Genomic DNA, 23,251 nt, shown 5'->3' with positions numbered 1-23,251 from the left:
TGCTTTTGCTGAGACTGACTTTGAACTTGCAATCCTCCTGTATGAGCCTCCTGAGCTGCTGTGATTACAGGTGTGTGCCACCGCACCAGGCTACATTGGGATTTTAACTTCCCTTGTGCTCTGAGTTCACAAAAGGGCATTAGTAGATACTATCAGAAACATGCCTAGATCTGTGTTTGAGCATAGATGAAGAGCTCTTCATGTGATGCACCATTTTTTGTACTTTCCTTGTAATTACTCTTACGTTTTCCCACTATGGATCCAAGCACTTACTGTTGGGGAAAATTTAATTCTGACTCTGTATTGACATTAGTTGAATAAATGATATTATGTTTGATTCAAGAAAAATGCACTGCTCAACGGCTCTGTGTATATCACTGCGGAAGGCCATATGGAAGCTGTCAAGTAACTTTATTTTTCTATTGAATACATTAAAAAATTTTAATTTTTTAAATTTATAATTGAATTTATAATTTATACGTGGACACAATATCTTTATTTTGTTTATTTGTTTTTATGTAGTGCTGAGGACTGAATCCAGTGCCTTACATGTGTGAGGCAAACGCTTTGCCACTGAGCCACAACCCCAGCACTATTGAATTCATTTAAAAGATATTTTTGGTGGTAATAGACACAATATCTTTATTTTATTTGTCTATTCATTTTATGTGGTGCTGATAATCAAACCCAGTGCCTCAAACATTCTAGGCAAGCACACTACCACTGAGTCACAACCCCAGCCCCTGAATACAATTTTTAATTCAAAGTTAAAGGTGAGAGATTGTATTATTCTATCATAAAGGACTTCTTGCCACAAAGCCCATGGAATTAAGAAATAAAGAATATTCTAAAATGAATCTGCTGTTTGATACCTCCCAACCTCTTAATAATCTTTACTGTTTGCACTGCAGCTACTTCTACTATAAAACTAAATTATGTGCAGTTAAGAATAGAATGATTCATAGAAATGTTAAGTAAAATTGTTTTGAGGATTACAATTTCTAAAAGTATGGCAAATTAAGTAAACTGAAAATTTCCCCCTTTAAAAATTTTCCAAAAAATGTTGTATAAAAATTCTTTAAAACTATGTACATAGCTTATCTCCCGGCAAATACATCATCAGGACCCAGAGCAAAGAAGGAGCAGAGAACCAGAACAAATAAGAATCAGAGATGACACTGAGGGATTTGTAGTAATAAATACCCTTGAGTGTTAATGTCCAAGCCCAGATGATTGGTGCAAGAGTGGACAAAGAGTGAAATGAAATAAAGCCACCAAACAAACTCATGCATGTCAGGAAACATGACATATGACAGAGGAGGCGTTGCACATCAGAGGAAGAAATTAAACTCTTTCACATTTGGTGCTAAGGCAATTGGTTATGATATAGAGGAAACAGAATAAGCAGGGCACAGTGGTGCATGCCTGTAATCCTAGGAACTTGGAAGGCTAAGACAAGAGGATCTCAAGTTCAAGGCCAGCCTCAACAGCTTAGTCAGAGTCTAGACATATGTGACAGAGCCAACAGGATTTAATGGCATATTGAGTTTAGGCTATGAAAAAGAGACAAGGAGGACTACAAGGTTCTAGAGTAACATTTGCAGAGATGGAGACATGTTGAAACAGGCTTGGGCAGAGGGAGAATGTACGAAGCTGGCATACCCGTCAGTCTTCCAGGTAGAATGTTGAAAACCAAATTTATAAAACTGGAACTCGGTGGAATACTCCTCTCTGAAGATACAGAACTGTAAATTATCAGGATGTAGTTAGTATTTAAATCCAAAACCCTGATTGGGTAACTAAAGAAGTAGGTATATCTAAAGAAGGAATTCAAGGGCTGAGCCCTGGAGCCCTCCAGCCATTGAAAGGGCAGGCAGGAAGGGAGAAACCAGGAAAAGGGCACTGAGAATGGGCAGCCAGTAAGGAACTGACGTCCTGGAAGCCAAGTGAGGAAAATGATCTGAGAAGGGAGAGCGACCCACAAATCAAATGTTACTGAGAGGCACTGATAATGTGATATTGACGAATGATAAGGCTGCAGGTGGACCTGCAAGTATTCATATTATCCTCTAGGCTTTCTGTGTGTTTGAAATGCTCTATAATTTTTAAAATTTGTTCTAATTAGTTCTACATAACAGTAGAATGCATTTTGACACATTGCACACAAATGGAGCACAACTTCTCCTTCCTCTGGCTGTACATGGTGCTGAGTCACACTGGTAGTATGATCATACATGTATATAGGGAAATAATGTCTGTCTCATTCTACTGTCCTTCCCATCCCCACAATCCCTCTCCTCCTCTCACTGTCCTCTGCACAATCCAAAGTTCCTTCATTTTCCCCTCCTCCCACCCCCACTATAGATCAGCATCTGCTTATCAGAAAAAAATATTTGGCCTTTGTTTTGGGGGGATTGACTTATTTTCACTTAACATGATATCCTCTAGTTCCACCCATTTACCTGTAAATGCCATAATTTCATTCTTTTTTAAGGCTGAGTAATATTTCATTGTGTATACGTACCACATTTTCTTTATCCATTCATCTGTTGAAGGGCACCTACGCTGGTTCCATAGATGAGTTATTGTGAATTGAGCTGCTATAAACATTGATGTGGCTGCATCACTGTAATATGCTGACTTTAAGTTCTTTGGGTGTAAACCTAGGAGTGAGATAGGTGGGTCAAATGGTGGTTCCATTCCAAGTTTTCTGAGGAATCTCCATACTGCTTTCCATAGTGTTTATGCCAATTTGCAGTTTAAATTACAATAAAATTAAAGAAACAGAGAAAAAGACAAAAATTTTAAGGTGATTTTAAGAATGCTGTGATTTTGGTGTATTTTACATCTGCTCTCAAAATGAGATTCCACTTCCTGGTGCATATGTAGAAGTGGTGAAATAAACTAATGTGAGGTTAGAGTCATGTCTGGAAGGAAGTTTGTTGAGCATTTCACATTGTGCCCCCATGTTGAGATCCACAGCCGAAGGGGCCCCAGCAACCTTCCTGCTGATTGGCTCACCGTGGCCCTAGTAAACTTCCAGCTGCCAGCTGATTGGCTCCTCTGTGGTAATGCTCATTGGGCTGTTTCCCCGCCCTTTCAGACCATGGAGCTGTTCATTGGGGGACTCTTTTTGGCTCTGCCCACATGACCCAGCCAATCGGCCTCAAGAGCAGGAGGAGTGGGGGGTTGAGAGGCTTGTGGGAAGCCGGTGGTGGCAGTTGGGCTCTGAGGGAATTCCTGAAGAGCTTGTGTGGTGCAGCATGTATGTTCTAAAAATAAAGTTCATTTCTGCTTGATAAGTGGCTCATGAATTGTGCCCAGCCAGGCTGCAGCATTTGGTGGCCCGTACGGGGAATGAACCCGAGACCTTGGCGTTATCAGCAAACAAAAAAAGAAGAAGAAAATTGATTTTCTTCAATAATTCTGGTTTAATATTCCTTTTTGTCCCCCCAAAAAATACATTCTAGGAAAGCAAACCAAACCTGTGTGCCCACAGACAACATGACAACAGAGCTGGTATTGAGGACGCAGGAGTTTAAGGACCAAGATGGAATATTTAAGTGATGGGGAGAAACAGTTTGTGCTTCCACAAAGGTCCTTCTGTTGGACAAAAGAATTACCCACAAGAATTGGCTAATAATATGCCCCAAGATTATAATACGCACCCATGGGTTTCCAGTTTTCCAGGATCACAGGGGTTTGGGCCAAATCCCTTGAAATAGTGACAGATTAATTACATCATAAAACTAGGAATGATCTTCTCAAGTAAAACCATGATCTCATTTTATTTGTTTGTCTTCTGTGTGTTATAATATGATGTTTAGAAAAAGTAAGAGGTGAGACTAAGCGTGTAAAGCACTTGCCCAGCAGGTGATATCCCGGGCTTAATCTTCAGAACAACAACAAAAAGAGTAAATTCAATAAGTACAAGAAAGCAAATAATTTGGAACCGGGGATTAAGTTCACTGATAGCACACATATTCACTGTTCACGAGGTCCTTGGTTCAATCCCCTGCACCACACACCCATGCATGCACACAAATTTTTAAAGAGGTCAAATTTTAGGAAGATCAAAATGAATGAAATAAATTAACTTTACGAATGTTAGACAAAATGAGATTCTACTGGGGTGAGAAAAAACTCTTGAGATGAAGCATGAGTTTGACTATAAAACACTAGCACACAAGCAAGCACCAAAAAGTTGTTTTTAAAGTGGGAGACAAAGAGAGAACCACTAAATTGAGAAAAATCTTTTCAATGACTGTATTCGTTCCTAGAACTGAGACTTCAGAGTTATTAGATATGACACTGATATTATTAAGCTCTAGTTTTCATTAAAAACAAACCACTACCACCACCACCACCACAACAACAACAAAAAAACAAATGGAAAAACCCCAAACTGTAGAGGTCAACACAAACTAATTAGTCAACAGTTACATATCTATATCTGTCCGATTCAGGCACTTTGTACTTTGAGTCGAAAGAGTAATTAGCTATAGAAAACCTAACATAACAGAATCCACTCATGATTTTCCAAAACTATTTTTATAATTCTATGCTACTGTAATGAGAGACCTTCTGTATCTCTCCATAATACTCCCATTTTTGTCATCAAAAAGAAATCTGGTAAATGGAGATTATTGCAAGATTTAAGAGCCATGAATAATGAGATGATTATTATGGGACCTGCTCAATCGGGGATTCCCCAGTTGTCTGCTTTGCCAAAAACCTGGTATGTTTTAGTTATAGATATTAAAGATTTTTTTTTCAATTCCAATTCACACTGAGGATAGTCCACGTTTTGCATTTACTATCCCTGCACTGAATCATGAAGGTCCCGATCAGAAATATGAATGGAAAGTACTCCCTCAAGAGATGGCTAACAAGAGCAGGAGGAGTTGGGGGTTGAGAGGCTTTTGGGAAGTTGGTGGTGGCATGGGCTCTGAGGGAATTCCTGAAGTGGTGCGGCGTGTGTGTTCTGAAATAAAAATAAAGTTCGTTTCTGCTTGACAAGTGGCTCCTGAATTGTGCCCAGCCAGACTGCGGCACCCCAATGATGAAGATAAAGACAACAAGCACCTTGAGGGCAAAATTTTTTTTTTTTTTCCCCAATTTACCCTTAGGTAGCAGATGCCTGGTCCAGGGGGATCGCTAGGCAAATTCTCATGAAAGGAACAAACTGATGAATGAGGGAAATCTGAGAGGTTGGGTCTTGCTTAAGGTCCACTCACTACATAGCATTCAGGTTATCTGATGAGGACCTTCTCAGTCCATTCAGGCTGCTATAGCAAAATGCCATAGACTGTGGCATATGAACAACCTGGGAAGCCCAGGATGGAGGTGTCTGACCAGGACCTGTTTCATGGTTTCCTGGTTCCCAGCTGGTGTCTTTTCACTGTACATGACAAAAGGGACAAGGCAGCCCTCTGGGGCCTCTTTTATGAGGGCACTAATCCCATTCATGAAGACTTGGAGAATGAGAACTTGATGATCCTGGGCATGAGTGGACTCTTCATAAGAAGAGTTTAGAAGTGAGGTTAAAAATAAATAAAATAACAACGTCTGAGAAAGAGAGCCATCAGAGATGGGAGATGGCCTAGATATTGACCACTCTGCAATGTCCCAAAGCAGGAACAACAATAATTGTGTTTCCTCTGCTAGTTAAAGGAGGTTAAAAATACTTGGCATGAGATTCTTTATCTTTGTCCTGTTAGTTGCTTTAACATTATAAAGTTTGGTTTAAAAGTTGCTGTGAACATCAAAAGGGATAAACGGGGGTAGAAAGGGAATGAAGCTCAGTGATGTATTTGCCTAGCAAGCATGAGGCCCTGGGTTCGATTCCCAGCAAACACACACACACATACACACACACACACACACACAGAAAAGAAAAGGAAAAAAAAGTGACCAATAAGCCCAGGAGATCACCTATAGGTCATGAGTTACATATAAGTAAGGTCATCTCTGAAAATTAACAAAAATGATCCAAGGGCTGGGATTGTGGCTCAGCGGTAGAGTGCTCGCCTAGCACAGGCGGGACCCGGGTTCCATCCTCAGCGCCACATAAAAATAAAGGCATTGTGTTGTGTCCATCTACACCTAAAATAAATAAGTTAATTAATTAAAAAAAAATCCAAGATGCTTCTAATCTATCCATGTATCTACCTACCTCTCTTTCCATCTCCTAAGCACCAGTTTATTCCCTTCCTAGGACAGTCCCTCTTTTAGCAACCCATTTCCAGATTTAAAAAAAAAAAAAAAATTTAGGGCACAATATTACTTTGGACCATCATTTTATTTCCATTATTATACTGCCCATGCTAGGCTTTCAATACACATTTTATTAAATAAATTAATGGAGAAAATTTTCTAAGAAACGTGTTTCAGAATATCAGCTCAGTTAGGATGCTTTCTATAACAAATAGAAAATACAATACAAATTAGTTTTTGAGGGAAGAAAACAATGGAATGATCTTATCACTGGATCTGGTTTCAAGTGAGGCTTGATCTAGGGCTCGCATAAGGAGCTGATTCTTATTCTTCATTCCTCAACTGTACTCCCTCAGTGTAGAATCTGTTTTCAGGGAGGTTTTGTTTATTATTCAGTGTTTGATGTGAGAAGCAGAAAGCACTGTATGATAAGCAGAAAGATAAAGTAGGAAATTAACACTTCCATAGTTGTTGGAAGGATTGATCATAATGGAAACCAGGAGACTTACCTTCCACTGTGGCTGTGATCCCAAACACAGGACCCTTCCATTGCCAGTGCGGGTTTCTCTGCTGCCACCATAGATGTCCAACACCCTTAGAATACTAACAAGGGTATGAGGAGTTCAGCTCTTACAAAAGCCCCTGAGTGTCAGAGCTTACTCGTCAGTTTATCCTGCCACAGAAGGATAGCTTTATTCTCCTTTCCATCTCCCAAAACTTACATTGCTGTTCATCCATCATTGGCAGATCCCAACTTATATCCAAAACTTTAACTCCACAGAAATATGGAAATAATTGCTTAAACTTCCATACATTATAATTCAGGAGATGAAGAGACATTGAAGGGGGTAAGAATAGAAGCTTAAAAATTTAATAATTTCTGGCACAGTACATCCCTTCTAACAATAACCTTTCAATCAATTACAAAATTGCCTCTCTGATGAATACAACCATTTTCTCCTTTGAATGAAAACATGCCCACCCCATCCCTTAAATCTTTATACCCATTACTATGTGTTGTTCCTTCATCTTCTATTTTAGTCACAATCCATCTTAAGACATTCTAAATTAAAGACTATCTTATAAAATTAGCCATCAACAATAAATATTATATAAAATGAAACAGAGAAGCAAAAGAAATTCATTAACATATATAAAAAGAAAGGAGAAAACTTGCATAGCTTTTATGATTCTTTATTCTTTGCTCATAAGATCATAGTTGGTGTTTATAGCTTCCTGTTCCATGTTCCTTTTGCCCTCAGAGCACTTCCCTGCTGATAGAGTGATATTAAGCTTCAATCCTCAAGGGTCTGAACCCATAGCAGTCCCACCTGTGATGGACAGGGATAGTTTCCATTAACATTTATCACTAAACATGGAATTACCATGAGGAACCCCAGAGGAAGCTCTCAGTTGAAGACATACACTTCTACTGTGGCTCTCTCATCTCTCTCAGCAGTGGCTGTTAATGCAGGGAAGAAACCTGACGAGGGGTGATGGGAAATGAAGAAAAGGGTCAGGTGGGCAGCCAGACTCTAATGGAGTTTGACCCAGAGCTAGCTCAGCATTTTATTATATAGGTTTCATCATCAAAAGGTTATTTGTGGGAAAGTTTCAGCGAAGCAGGCAAATTGAAGGACACAGAACTGATGAGACATTAGGGTCATCTTGTTATGCTTCTCTGTCCCTGGGAGTTGGTGCCTCATAACTGCTGCATGCCTTTGTACAGAAACTCATTGGGTCGGCATCAACATAGCAACTGGTCCTTCTTGACCTGCACCTTTGCACAGGCACTTCGAGTGCAAACATGGCTACGAAAGAATCAGAAAGACCATGATTGAAATCATTGCTCTCTGCACACTTCCTTGACCCCCTTGTGTAGCTGCAACACTATATGCCCTTGGTAAGTGGTATCAATCATCCCTCCAGTTCAGCATCCCACCATCCCTTATTTTCTTGAAGAATGACAGCATGAGAAACCTGCAATGTCTGAATACATTTCAAGTTCTCCTTCAAGGAACTATGTATCCCCTGGTGGAAGAGAGCTCAAGGACATGGAGGCAGAGGCACTCATTTTGCACTTTGTGATTAGGTGTAATTGTGGTAGATAATCTTCTACTTCTATTGTTTCCTGGGGCCATGCATCCTAGCCAGGATGCATGGTTTAGAGTATGTATTGCACCTGAAAGACAAAATACCTCCAACTTGCTAAGTGTTGTCTCCTACCTTGAGCTGTAACTGCGTCTTCAGCACTCCATACCACTCTCCTATAAGGCTAGCTGCACTGGGGCAACAGAGCTCATAAAAAAAACCATTGAATCCCATAATAGTCAGTATACAGCCTCACTGCTTTTTTTTTTTTTTTTTAAAGGTCTCCTTAGTGAGAGATACTATGAAGATGAACAAGGCATTCACAATGTCCACAAAGATGTGCTGGCAGAGACATGGCTGGAAGGAAAAGCAAACTGAATAAATGTTTACTCCAAAGAATAAGGGGAATAATGTTTTACTCCAAAGAGGAAAAATTCCCTGCCCCCTCCATAATGAGAGGGCCCTGGTGTAACCAGTCTGCCACCAAATAGTTGGCTAGTCTCCCTTGGAGTGTGGAGTATTGTGATCCACACTGAGGGCTCAGTGTAGGTCTTTGCATATGGTGTTCAGAAGCCACAGTAGCTTTGATGAGAAGTCCGTCTTGACAAACTCACATTTCTGCTGCTGGTTAAGAGCCCCAGAGAGACTGGGGCTGTAGCTCAGTGGTAGAGTGCCTGCCTCGCACATGTGAGGCACTGGGATGGATCCTCAGCACCACATAAAAATAAGTAAAGATATTGTGTCCATCTACAATTAAAAAATATAAAGAAGAATAGTTTTTTTTTTTTTTTTTTTTTTTTTTAAGAGCCCGGGAGTAGCTGGGGAAAAGTCTTGCTTACCTCCTTCCAAAAGCTTGCTTAGCCAAGGGTGCCTTTGGTGAACATTCACACACACACACAACAAAAACAAAAACAAAACAAACAAACAAACAAAAAACCCAACATACTCATACTTTGTCCAATTCCAAGATGGTTCACCCTCATCATTTTCCCCATACCCGCTTTTCACCAGCCCTCTGATTTCATTCCTTCCAAATCTCTGAACATCACCTAAACGGCTAGCCATGGATCTGTACAAGCTACCAGAGGAAGGATGTTTGAATCTTCTTGGAGGACAAGGTTAGGGAGTGAGTGCTCAGGTTGAGCATTAACCCACTCTAATATTCTTGACTTCCTGAGTATTTCTGGTTTCTTTATCTGCATAATTTGGCATTACAATTTCTTTTAATATGGGCTACCATTTAGCTCTGGTTGCAGTAAACCAACTTGAGCAAACTTTTAAAACCATCCCCAGTGCTGGAGCTAGCACATTGACTTCCTTCATGTTGTCTTTTCTGGGTTTCTAATAAAAATTAAATAATAAATAATAAAAATTAGTGAAATTATTCTGTTGTATAAACTATCTCCTCTTCAACAGATCTTTTCCTTCTCCTTTGGGGTCATGGTAGTGTTTGATTCTAGTTCTAGGAGTGAAGGCAGAAGTAAGGATGGTGCATTTGAAGAGTCAGCACCTCCTTACAAAGTGACTACCATGGATTCTTCAAACCAGGCTGTGCCAGCCTGATCTATGCTGGAAGGCCTGCAGAGACTGCACATTGTGGGAGGGCCATACTACTAGGATTCATTCAATCTACTCATATTCCCAGGGCGTCATTCTTTCCCAATACATACACTTCATGTTCATTTAAGAGACTAGATGAGGCTCCACAATAAATTAATATTGTAATTCTGCTACCTGCAGCAATAGACTCTGCATCTGATTTTTGCGACATCAGTTCTGGATCTATAAGAAATAGGAAGTTCTTCTGGAAAAGTCACAATAGCTTGTTTCCTGTGATCATGCTTGAGATTATGATTTTTATTTCTTAAAGTTCCCTTGGGGGAAGTGCTGGGGAGTGATATTACCCAAAATATATTGTTTTATTGTGGGCATGAATGAATATGTAACAATGAATCCCATTGTAATGTATAACTGTAATGCACCAATAAAAAACACGGAAAGAAAAAAAAGCTATCTTGGGCAGTTCAAGGCCTCAGAATATCAGAAAACTTGTCCCTGCTGCTGCCAGTGCTGTTGTCACACCCATCAAACATGAGCTGATGAACAGACTCCTGCAAACACCCATCAGAGAGCTTCTTTTTGTCACCTTGAAATGCTACAGAAAGATGGCTCTCTCTCTCATCCACCTTCTTTTTTTAATATTTATTTTTAGTTATAACAATATCTTTATTTTACTTTTATATGGTGCTAAGGATCAGACCCAGGGCCTCATGCATGGTAGGCAAGCATTCTACCTCTGAGACACAACTCCAGCCCTCTCTCGTCTACTTTCTAAACCTCCCACTAGAACTTCACATTTAGGGAGCTTAAACCCTGCTAAGGACCTAAGCCACAAGAAAAGTGTAGATTTTGTTAGGTCGGTGGCAGCGACTTGGTGGCGACTTAGTGGCAACTTAGAACAAAGCAGCCCGCACTGGAAAAGAACATCAATCAGATGCCCGCGGAAACACCTGTCAATCAGCCAGACCTCCTGACTAACGCCTGTCAATCAGCAGGACCCCCTGGACAATCCTGGAATTCAGCCAACTCCCCTGACCAACTCCAAGGGGGCAAGGGACCCTAGAAACACCTTTTCCTGTCCCAAGCCCTTCCCTTCCTGCTGTAAGCCCCATAAAAGTCCAGTCCGGTGGAGCTTCCACGCGGTTTCTCCTCAGACCCTTCCCCTGTCCCCTCTGTGGGTCTGATTGAGTTCCGCCTGGGAGTGATATCTCAATAAAGCCTGTTCAGCGGCCCTTTGAAATCTGCCTCCTTTGGCCGCTGCCTGCCTTGTCTGACCTGACAGATTTCAGTTGCTGATACCCTGAAACACAGAGGCGAGTGGATGGACAGCACAGAATTTAACGTGCATTTGAGACCTATCTTGGGATCTCCCTGTCTCTTCCCAGCTAAGACACTGGGTGCAGACTCCTGGTTCTAATTCGAGCTCTCTTTCTTACTGGCTAGCTTCCCTGTGCCTCAGACACATTTCCTCATCTGTTCAATGGGAGCAGTAAGGGCACTTAGCTTGGAGTCCGGGTGTGAGGATATGTGCACCAGTGTTTGACACAAGGTAAACCCTCAACACCCTTTAAGCGGTGTCAAGGAGCGAGAGTCTATAGTGTGGACAAGGAAGAGGGATACTTCGATGGCTACAGGCCTGAGCTTGCACTGAATCCTGGCTTTGCCACCTACCAGAGTTAGGACCCGGAGTGAGTTACTCAATTTCTCCCATTGTAAACTGGATCCCTTACTATCCACCTCCCTGGCCCCATCTCAAAGGTTGTTTTTTTAGAGTAAACAGGGCTTCCATCCCAGAGCCCAGGGAGCGCCTAGCACGCCACGGGCTCTGCAGCACCTGGGGCCAGGAATCTGCCCGAAGCCCGGGAGGGGTGCGGGGCGCCGCAGGAGCAGACCCGGGTGCCTAGCCCGCCCCGCGACGCTCCGCGCACGCTCGGGACCGAGGTCAGTGGTCAGACCCCCTGCAGCCGCTGTGCGCTTGTGCGAGGGCTGGCAGCGCTGAAGGCGGAGTCCGCCGGGGAAAAAGAAACCGATAGTCGATGGCCGGGAAACGCGCCGGCTGCGCCTGACTGCGGCGGCGCGGGGCAGCGCGCCGGCGGGCAGGCCGAGGTCCAGTCGGGGCGCGGGTACGAGCCCGGGACCCGGAGCGGCTGGAGTCCTGCAGCCTACGCGCGGGGACCCTCTCCGGATCTGGAGAAAGGATCGTGGGACGCAGCGGGACCCAGAGGCCGTTTCCTTCCCGCGGAGAATATCAGAGAAGGTAAGAGACCTCTCCCAGGCAGCGGATGTCGGGGGTGGAGTGGAGGGGATCGGGTGGAGAACCGACTGGCCCAGTGACCCCACGGACAGCTGGGCAGTTTGGAGTCCTGAATTACCTACAGGTTGGCGAAATAATCGCTGGCTAAATAGCTCCTGCTTGGAGAATTGCAATGATTTCCCAAATTGCCCCGCAGCAGCCCGCTCTATCCCACTCCCCTCACACCGCAGCGAGCGAGTGTTCCCTATGTCACAAGTCCACACTCACCTGCTGTGGCCCAGTCCGTCTCCTCAGAACCCGGTAATTGTTAATCAAGGCCCCAAGGCAAGGCCCCTTAGGTGCCCCTTTCTAGCTACACTGACTTCCTTGCTGTTTCAGTTTCTTTTTCCTGAAAAGCTCTTCCCACAAGATACTTGCACGGGCCAGTTCCTTGCTTTATCTTACCTTCTTCCAGTACCAGCTTCACCAGGCGACCCTCTAGAAACAGCTTGTGTATAAGAGAGACATCACTCCACCGGGGCTGCTCCCTCTAGTTTTCAATATAGTGCTTACCAACCTGCGACTTAAAAAAAAATGGGTTTGTCTGTCATTTTTCCACTAGGAAGTTCACAAGAGCAGATTTTATTCACGGCTCTGACCCCAGCACATAGTATAGAATATGTGCTTATTCAGTGTTACATGAATGGTGATTCATAAATTCTCGGTTGAATTCCAGAATCATGAAACTTCATATGGCTCATGCTTTCTTTAGTACTCAAGAAAGAATGCCTTGCTAAACCGGGGGGCAGTGGCGCACACCTGTAATCCCAGCGGTTAGGGAGGCTGAGGTAGAAAGATAGTGACTCTGTTCAAAGCCAGGCTCAGCAATAGCAAGGCGCTAAGCAACTCAGAAAGAACCTGTCTCTAAAGAAAATACAAAATAGCGCTGGGGATGTGGTTGAGTGCCCCTGAGTACAACCTCTAGTACCCCCCACCAAATATAAAATGCCTTGCAAGATGGAAACTAGAGGATATACTATCTGCTGTCACTTAGGAAGTTAGGTAAAGAGAGCTTGAATCAGGACAGGCGCTGTAGACATCTTTGAGAAGGAGGAATACTTTTGGAGACAGGGAAGATCAGAAAGGCAGTTTGTTGGATATTTTGAGTTTAAAGTTCATTTAAGGTGTTCAAATGGAGTTGTTGGATAGAGACCTGAAACAGAGATGTTTATGAGAGATACATAAAGTTTAAAGTTAATAACATACAAATGATTGTTGAAATTATGGACATGCAAAAAAAAATGAAGAGAACAGATTTTTGTTTGTTTGCTTGCTTTTTTTTTTTTGTTTTTTGTTTTTGGTACTGGGGATTTAACCCAGAGGGGATCTGCTACTGAGCCATATCCCTAGCCTTTTCTATTTTTTATTTTGTGATAGGGTCTCACTAAGTTGATTAGGATCTTGCTAAATTGCTGAGGCTGGCCTTGAACTTGTCATCCTCCTGTCTCAGTTTCCCAAGCTGCTGGGATTACCAGCATGTGCCGCTGCACCTGGCAGGAATAGGGTCTTCAGACCGTGTCAGCATTTGGGGACTATGAACATTAAGAAGTGTTAGCCATGGAAGAAGGAGAATCACAAAAGAGTGAGAAGTAAGAGTTTAGCAGGGTTGCCCTGCAGTCTCTACAGGTGTACATACTTATTCTGGTGGTTTCATATAAATAGAATCATATATTACATGACCTTTCTCATCTGGCTTTTTAAAAAATTTTAATATTTATTTTTCAGTTTTCGGCAGACACAACATCTTTGTTTGTATGTGGTGCAGAGGATCGAACCCTGGCCGCGTGTGCTACTGCTTGAGCCACATCCCCAGCCCCTGGCTGTTTTTTTTTTTTTTTTTTTTTATTAGAGAGAGAGGAAGAGAGAGAGAGAGAGAGAGAGAGAGAGAGAGAGAGAGAGAGAGAGAGAATTTTTTTTAATATCTATTTCTTAGTTTTCGGCGGATACACCATCTTTGTTTGTATGTGGTGCTGAGGATGCAACCCGGGCCGCACGCATGCCAGGTAGCGAGCCATATCCTCAGCCCTGGCGTTTTTCATTTAGCACTTTCTTGAAGTTCATCCATGCTATAGCATGTTGAAAGCCACAGCTGAGTCAGAATGGCCCCTGGCATTTTGCCAATAGTATTGGTTCTGAGGCGAGCCATTAAGATGATGCTGGATTGATTCAATTGTATATTAGACCTTTACTGTCGGTATAGGGCGGCTCTTGCCTCAGGCACCCGCTACTTTGGAGTTCTGTTGAGTTCACTGACACAAAACACATGTATGTACAAACAGGAAACTTTATTGCCTGAACTCCAACGGCACTCCATGCATATTCCAACAGCACTCCACGCATATTCCAACAGCACTCCACGCATACTCCCGGGAACTCTCCTGACGCCACCCAGTGTTAAATCAGGTTAAACATAGCAATCTGAAACTTTATTCATTTCTTTATGGAGAAAACATTCAAATTGCTTTTTTCTAGCTTTTTTGAAATATACAGTTACATTGTCATTACCTATAGTCACCCTACTGTGTAATAGAACTCCAGAACTTCTCCCTTCTAACTAAAAATTAGGCCACATTGGTCAACCTCCCCTTATTAGCTTAAATTTTTGAGGGAACACCAAACTGTGTTCCTTAGCACTTGTATCTTTTACATTCTGTTCAACAATGTATGAGGGTTTCAATTTTTCCACATCCTGACCAACTTTTTCATTCTCTGTTATCAGTATTGAGGTGGATGTGAAGTAGTATGTAGTTGTGATGTTGAGCATCTTTTCATGTACTTCATGGCCATTTATGTCTCCTTTGGAGAAATAGCTGTTCTAATCCTTTTCCTATTTTCTATGGATTTGTTTATTGTTTGTTTGTTTATTTATTTTTGTGGTACTGGGGATTGAACCCAGGGCCTTGTGCGTGCTAAGAAAGCACTATACTAATTGAGCTATATCCCCAGCCCTTGGGTTGATTTTTTAATGTTGAATTACAAGAATTCTTTATATATTCTTGTCAGATCAGGCGGGGGAGCCTTTATTGAGATATCACTCCCTGGCAGAACTTGATCAGACCCACAGAAGGAACAGGGGAAGGGTCTGAGGAGAAACCCCGTGGAAGCTCCACCGGACTGGACTTTTATGGGGCTTACAGCAGGAAGGGAAGGGCTTGGGACAGGAAAAGGTGTTTTTAGGGTTTCTTGCCCCCTTGAAGTTGGTCAGGGGAGTTGGCTGAACTCCAGGATTGGCCAGGGGGGTCCTGTTGATTGACAGGCATTAGTCAGGAGATCTGGCTGATTGACAGGTGTTTCCGCGGGCATCTGATTGATGTTCTTTTCCGTTTTGGGCTGCTTTGTTCTAATTGTCACTAAGTCGCCACCAAGTCGCTGCCACCGACCTAACAATTCTGGTTACTATATATATAAATTTAAAATATTCTATTCTGAAGATTATCTTTTCATTTGCCTCATGGTGTCTTTGTTACACAGAAGTTATTCATTTTGATGAAGCCCAATTTTTCTGTTTTCTTTGATTGCTCATACTTCTGCTGTCATAACTTAAGATTCTCTTGTCAAATCCAGGATCATGAAGATTCACATCTATGTGTTTTTCTAAGAGTTTTCTAGTTTTGGCTTCCTATGTATAAATTATATGTCTTTTAAACTTTGTTTATAATTTAAATCATGCTATCATTTTGGTCTACTGAGACCTGTAAACCTGGATCTTAATTTACCCATTGGGTAAATTGTTCTAAAATTGATTTCTGCAGATTTCAAAGGAGGAGTTTTTTGCAATTTCATAGGGGAATCTATTTCTGTACAACAAAATCTTTCATGATTGTGTAAGCTTATTTATTCTATATACACTAAACCTTGCTCTCAACATCAAAAATTCGAATTTTACCTGTTCCTTTTTTAGCTTCATGAGCAGCTGTACAGATTTGCATTTGATACTCAGTAGGAGACAGAGTAGAGTGAAGAAGGAGGGCTCTCTTCTTTCTTAGCCAACTGGGTTTTTGTTGTTGTTGTTGTTTGTTTGGTTTTTTGGCAGTGCTAGGTGAAAGAATTCCTCCACGCAAGACACTTCGCCAGGGAGAGTTCCACTTCATTACAAAAGGCTGTGGGCTTATATAGATCTAAGGAGAGGTGGCAGGGCTTAGGTAAATGACAGGTCACTCATTTATTGGTAAGTTCTTCCAGATGACAGTTCTGGAGCCCACGAAATTAGTTCTTATTGGGGCTAAGGTTTCCTGCCAGCGAGATTTGAAATTGGTGCCGGCAGGAAAGGGAGAAGCAGGAAGAGAAGCTCCTCAGGCACCATGTTGGGTTTTTTTGGGGGGTGTAGCTGCCATTATACCTTTTCCCAACACTAGGGATTGAACCCAGGGCCTTATGCATGCAAGGCAAACACTCTACCAACTGAGCTATATCCCCAGCCCCGCACTGAGTTTTGAAAGTAGAGTTTTTGGACAGATCTTGATTGTGTAGTTCATATGAGAGAAAGAGAGATTTCAAAAGAAAGTTCTCTGAATTTCTGCGGGACCCCTGTGAGTCATACAGAGGAGAGTTTGTTCTAAATTGCACTGGGAAAATCAGATTAAATATGTTCTGTGAGGGCTGGAGTTGTGGCTTAGTGGTAGAGTGCTCACCTAGCATGCGTGAAGCACTGAGTTCAATTCTCAGCACCACATAAAAATGAAATGAAGATATTGTGTCCACCTACAACTAAAAAGTAAATATTTAAAAAATATATGTTCTGTGAGTGTCACTACTGAAACATCTCTTCCATTGTAGGTTACTGGGAGAAGAAATGGCAAACAGTATCTCACGAGGTTTCTTCATAGAAGAACTTAATAAGTACCGTCAGAAGTATCAAGTAGTTCTTAAGTACCAAGAACTGGCTACAACAGGACCTCCCCATGATTTAAGGCAAGTTGCTATCAAACAAGAGAAGTCCCAAGGGCTTGTGTGGGGGTGTAGTTTAGTGGTAGAGCTTGTGCTTAGCATGAGTTCGATACCAGGTTCGATACCTACAGCATACATCCAGAAAAGGATATATCCTTGTAAATGTAAATTAGGACACTGGCAACTCTGGTGTAATTTTGAGGTCAATAATTTAGTTCTGTAGCAAAGTTGTCAAAGAGTTCTATGAAAATCCTCTTGACCTAAACTGGTGACCTCAGATGACTATGGGAAAAAAAAAAAAGAGGGTATAGCTTTTATGAGCTTCAAGAAGGTGTGCTGTTCTACTGTTTGGGGTGGCTGCTTACATTCTAAATAGAAGATAAGTTCAAACCTTTAAAGATAGTCACAGGAAGCCTGGTGATTGGACCACTTGTTCTTACACATGCATGAGTTGTATGTGAATATTCTCTTTGTAATTAGGTTTACGTTTCAAGTTATAATAGATGAGAGAAAATTTCCAGAAGCTGGAGGCAGATCAAAGCAGGAAGCAAAAAATGCTGCAGCCCAAATAGCTGTTGATATACTTAATAAAGAAAACAAGGTAGGAAATTGCTCTTTTATTTATCCTAGTAAAAGGGAACTTAACAAATATTTAGTATTTCTCTCTGTGAAAAAAAATACCTACATACATGGTAAAACCATTCACAAATTTCTTTACATTTTAGTTCTATCTTTCCCTGTCTTCATCTTTGTAAAACCCTGGGAAATACATCTGGGAAAGAGTGGGCTAAGCTGGATAATGCCCAGTTAGAGTGCTAGCAGCAATCCAGTACTCAGAAGTTGGGCAAATGTGTAAAGCTGAGACGTGGTCAGGCAGAAAATGAACTGACAGGTTGTGGGAAGAGTCCCCTCCAACTCATTGGGGGATAGAAAGGAAAGAAGAGATGAAGTGCTTGTAAGGAGAATGAAGTACATGGAGGGCAGATAATGGAGAACCAGCATAAATATAATTGATATCCCTGAAAATGCAAACAGAGTAAATAGAACAGGGAAAAAAAAAAAAAAAAAACTGTTGGGGCCCGAAGGGTAGCTCAGGGGTAGAGAGCATGCTGAGCATATGCAAGGCTCTGGGTTCAATCCCCAACACCCAACAAACAAACAAAACCATCTGAAGAGATTTCAGCATGAAATCTTTCATTTCTCAGGAAAGAAAGACGTGACTACCGATTAAAATAACTCACTGGATATAGGATGTTATGGTTTGGATGTAAGGTGTCCTCCAAAAGTTCACGTGTGAGACAATGCAAGAAGGTTCAGAAGATGAATTTGGGGTGGGAGAGTCTTAACCCAATCAGTGAATTAATCCCCTGATAGGAATTAACTGAGTGGTAACTGAAATGGTGGGGTGTGGCTGGAGGAGGTGGGAATTGAGGGTGTGGCTTTGGGTACATATTTATATCTGGCAAGTGGAGACCTCTCTCTCTGCTTCCTGATCACCCTGTGAGAGGCTTCCCTCTGCTACACTCTTCAGCCATGATGTTCAGCCTCTCCTTGAGCCCTGAGGAATGGAACCTGCTGTCTATGGACTGAGACCTCTGAAACTCTGAGCCCCTAAATAAACTTTTCCTTCTCTACAATTGTTCTGGTCCAGTCTTAGTCATGGCAGTGAAAAAACTGAGTAAAACATAGGAAAATACCAAACCACTAAGAACAACAGTGATCCTGACAAATGTACTGAACTCTAGGGAGGAAGGAAGAATTCTACAAGCAGCCAGGCAGAAGTTAAAAATACACAGAAGAAGAAAAATAACAAAGTGTAAAAATTAAAAGAATTTTGGTGATGTCCACCAGGAGATAATGGAGCAATGGTTGTAAAATGAGACATGAAGTCATTCACATGTGAGACAACAGAGGATCATTTTCATATACTGAAAATATTGGGAAAATTTAGCTTTCTTGAAAAAATTTTTACTTGAAAATGTCATCCTTTTAATCAAAATTGAAAATAACTAAGCAAAAAATATTATTAATAAGCTGAAATTATTATTAATAAACTGAAATTATTAATAAGCTGAAAACTGAGTCAAGAAGTTTAGAAAATAAAATAGACTACCCTACCTTTGATAAGATTATTAAAGTAGAAAAACTTTGACCTGACCTTGTCAGATTGATTAAAAAAGAATAAGGTTCAGATTAACAATAGTGGGAATGATGCTATCATCTTAATCATTTCCACTAAGGTGTGATCCAGAATATATCTTTACTTTAATATGTTACCCTGTTTTTTGAGATTTAGAAAAGATAAGTGAGATAGAGAGTGTTAGAGTACATTGCCTGATTAAACAAGAAAATTGACAAGATTTTGTTTTTTCTTAATGGCATTATAAAAGGAAAATGGGTGAAACTCTGGGCCCCTAAATAAACTTTTCCTTCTCTATATTACCTACCTTAAAATTACTGAGAGAGTAGATTTTAAGTGCTCCAACTACAAAAACGAGATAAGTATACGTTTCAAAACGTCATGTTGTATACCATGCATATACATAATTTTTATTTGCCTATTCATTGTTTAATTTAAAAAGCCTTTTTTGGGGAGTAGAGGTATATAGTTACCTCTATCTTTAACAAGGGGATATCATTAATACCATCTAAGATGTCTTTCAGATTGTGCACTTAGTAATTGAAGGGTAAAATAAAGGGTAAAATCTTTGTTATAATTTATATAAGACAAGTTTTTTTTTTTTTCCCCCCAGGCAGTTAGTCCTTTATCCTTGGCGACAACAGATACTTCAGAAGGATCATCCACTGGGAATTATATAGGACTTGTTAATAGGATTTCCCAGAAGGAAAAACTAAATGTAAATTATGAAGAATGTGTATTGGGGGAGCAGGATCCCAAAAAGTAAGCTGTAGTTTGGTCTTTCCTTTTATTTCATTGTATTTCAGCATATAGTGGGTTTATCTTCTTCTATAATTTTCAGAAATATTTGTTCTTATATAATTTTCAGAAATGTTTGTACTTCTGCATGGAAGGGTTCAATAAGCAACTGGATATCTTTTTTTTTTTTTTTTTTTGAGACCCTTTCTCACCTTGTTACCCAGATTGGTAACACACACACACACATACACACACACACATACACACACACACATACACACACAGGGTGTGGTATTGTTTGTGGTTTTAGGCATCTACTGGAGTTTTTGGAACATATCTTCCATGGCTAAGAGGGGACTACTGTATTTCTGAGATGTATCTGAATGGTTAGTCTGTTATACAACTCAAGAGTACAGGGTGCCCCTGCTTGAGCGATGTGGGGTTCTTCCCATTCCTGAAATCATGGTGACAGTAACTATGTGAAAATTGCTTTGTCACATGTCTAGAATGACTTTTCAACATTGTCAGATCAGGGAGTTATTTGTCTAGGTGTTTGTCCCTAAAATTTGATTAAATGGTCAAATACCATGTATCAGAAGGAATGGTTTTAGCCTTAGACTTGAAGGGAACAGATTTGAGGGATATGCTGAATGAACAAATGGATTAGAGACTGAGAGTTACTAAGAACATCACCAGTGAGCTAAGACCTGTGGAAGTGGGGATAAAGGATGGATTGGAACTGAAAGAGTAGAAAGTAAATGTATATAGGGCGATTGTATCTCAACTGCAGTCAACTAGTTAAATGAACGAGAAGAGAACCCAAGTGGCAAATAGTCCAAACTGTCACTCAGGATACTGTCCTATGAAGTGACTCCACTGTTTGCTTTTTACTCTGAAGAATTTCAGACCAGAAATAGAAAAAGAAAAACTCAGTAGTATTATTGGGATGAAATAGGCAAAAGTGAATTAGGTGAGTCAATCTCAATAATTGCGACTATTTTTGTGTAGCTTGCCTTTTCACTTTCTTCCAATTAAGCACTCCTACACCAGGTACCAAAAGAGAGAAGTCTATCTGGGGGTACTGGATGAGATGGGAACTATAGAAATGATCGCATCACTCAGCTCAGCTCTTTAATTCAGGGTGTAGTGGGATGACTCATCCTGGTTGGGTGTGTTTCCTTCTACATCCTTCAGTTGAAATAAAAAGTTAAAAAAATGCAAATACTGGAGTAATTTTATAGTAATATATAAAGTACCTCCATGATATGTAGTGCTGTGTTCATTGCTTTGCCTTTAAAAATAGTTCTTAAAGCTTGGAATGGAACCACCATTTGACCCAGTTATCCCACTCCTTGGTATATACCCAAAGGACTTAAAATCAGCATACTACAGTGATACAGCCACATCAATGCTTACAGCAGCTCAATTCACGATAGCTATGATATTGAAGCAACCTGGGTGCTGTTCAACAGATGAATGGATAAAGAAAATATTGTCTACATACACAATGGAATGTTACTCAGCCATAAAGAAGAATGAAATTATGGCATTTGCTGATAAATGGATGGAACTGAAAACTATCATGCTAATTGAAATAAGCCAGTCCCAAAAAACCAAAGGCCAAATGTTCTCTCTGATACATGGTTGCTAACACACAATATTGGGGTGAGGGGTGGAATAGAAGTTCATTGGATTAGACAAAGGGGAATGAAGGGAAGGGATTGGGGATGAAAATAGGAAAGACAGTAGAATGAGCCAGACATAACTTTCCTGTATTCATATATGAATACACGACCGGTGAAACTCTACATCATGAACAACCACAGAAATGGGATCCTAATTAGAATAAGTTATACTCAATGTATGTAAAATATGTCAAAATATACTCTACTGGACTGGGGTTGTAGCTCAGTGGTAGAGTGCTTGCCTAGCATGTATGAGGCACTTGGTTTGATTTGCAGCATTACATATAAATAAGGAAATAAATAAATAAAAATAAATGTCCATGGACGACTAAAAACTATAACAAAAATACAATCTACTGTCATATATATCTAAAAAGAATAAGAAAATTAAAAAATATGTATCATTGTTCACAATTTTTTTTTTTTGTACCAGGGATTGAATCCAAAGGCACTTAACCACATCACCAGCCCTTTTTATTTATTTTTTATTTCAAGACAGGATCTCACTAGGTTGCTTACAACCTCACTAAGTGGGCTTCAAACCTGTGTTCCTCCTGCAACCTCCTGAGCCCAAGATGCTGTGATTACAGGCATGCGTCACCATGCCTAGCACCACAAATGTCTTTGCATCTAATATGAGGGGAGTGTGGATTTTGGTATTAAAAGGATCTGCACCGTGGGGGATTTTCATTTTTGTGCATATCAGCAGGTAGCATAAAATGCTGATGTTAGCACAAGATCTATGTTCTGTTCATCCTCCCACAGGCTGTAGCACGGGGACCTCAGAGCTTCTCCTTGTAGAAATCCCCTTTTGTTTATTGCTTTTTCTTTCCTAAATCTTTGGACCTTTGAGGAACTTTTAGAAATCATCACTTGGTACCTTTGTGTAAGATCTTTCAATGAAGCAACAAAGAATTAGAAGTTGCTTGGAAAATGTGAGCTGAGATGTCAGCCAGTACTGGTTATTCAGACAAAATGACCAGCCATCTTACTGAAGGTTTAATTATATAAGATATGAAATATAAATCTAGCCAATAAATTAGTATTATCTTACTATGTGATTTTTTTTTCAAATAGTAAGTTCAATTTACTGTTTTTTGGATATTTGGATAAATACTCTATCATTTCTCCTAGATTTAAGTATAAATGCAAAATTGGGAAGAAAGTATATGGTATTGGTATAGGTTCCACTAAGCAGGAAGCAAAACAATTGGCTGCTAAATGTGCACTTCAGAAACTATCAGAAGAAACCCCAATGGTATGTACTACCATTAGATTTAATTTTTTATGTTTTAAAATTTCTTCTGAGGTTGAGGTTGGATTGTATTTACAGAATGCCAACATAGCCAGTTGCATAGTGATTGATTCCTCGGTTCTGTGTCCCACCACAGGGGCCATGCGCGGCCCTAAGGGATAAAAGTTCTGGGAGCAATTCAGGGTTGTTTTTTAAATCCAGATCAAACATGCATAAAAATTATATTTCTCTTATAATTGTTTATGTCTGTGGATTTGGTGAACCTGGGGGAAATGCAGGTAATATTTGTACCCTGAGGCTGAGTTACTGGGGTAATAGTTGTATGCTGAGGCTAGTTACTGGGGAGAAGGAACTTAGTTGTATTTAAATTAAACGCTGCTTCTTCT

General features: G+C 40.7%; 1 protein-coding gene across 2 annotated transcripts in view; it reads left to right on the top strand.

Moving 5' to 3' along the window:
• The first annotated feature begins 11,887 nt into the window (after positions 1-11,887).
• Eif2ak2 (eukaryotic translation initiation factor 2 alpha kinase 2) overlaps positions 11,888-23,251 on the top strand; it is a 36,788-nt gene continuing 25,424 nt past the window's right edge. For both annotated transcript variants that reach the window (XM_076832580.2, XM_076832579.2), the window contains exons 1-5: positions 11,888-12,124; positions 16,937-17,071; positions 17,528-17,648; positions 19,801-19,949; positions 22,745-22,868. In XM_076832580.2, the coding sequence (XP_076688695.2) occupies positions 16,953-17,071; positions 17,528-17,648; positions 19,801-19,949; positions 22,745-22,868 (513 nt within the window). In that variant the 5' untranslated portion in view covers positions 11,888-12,124; positions 16,937-16,952. The remainder of the gene's footprint in view (positions 12,125-16,936; positions 17,072-17,527; positions 17,649-19,800; positions 19,950-22,744; positions 22,869-23,251) is intronic.

This window comes from Callospermophilus lateralis, chromosome 14 (assembly GCF_048772815.1).
Source record: "Callospermophilus lateralis isolate mCalLat2 chromosome 14, mCalLat2.hap1, whole genome shotgun sequence".
Taxonomy (NCBI): Eukaryota; Metazoa; Chordata; class Mammalia; order Rodentia; family Sciuridae; genus Callospermophilus; species Callospermophilus lateralis.
Note: the sequence above shows the minus strand (reverse complement) of the source record. Positions and strands in the feature narration are given on the sequence as shown.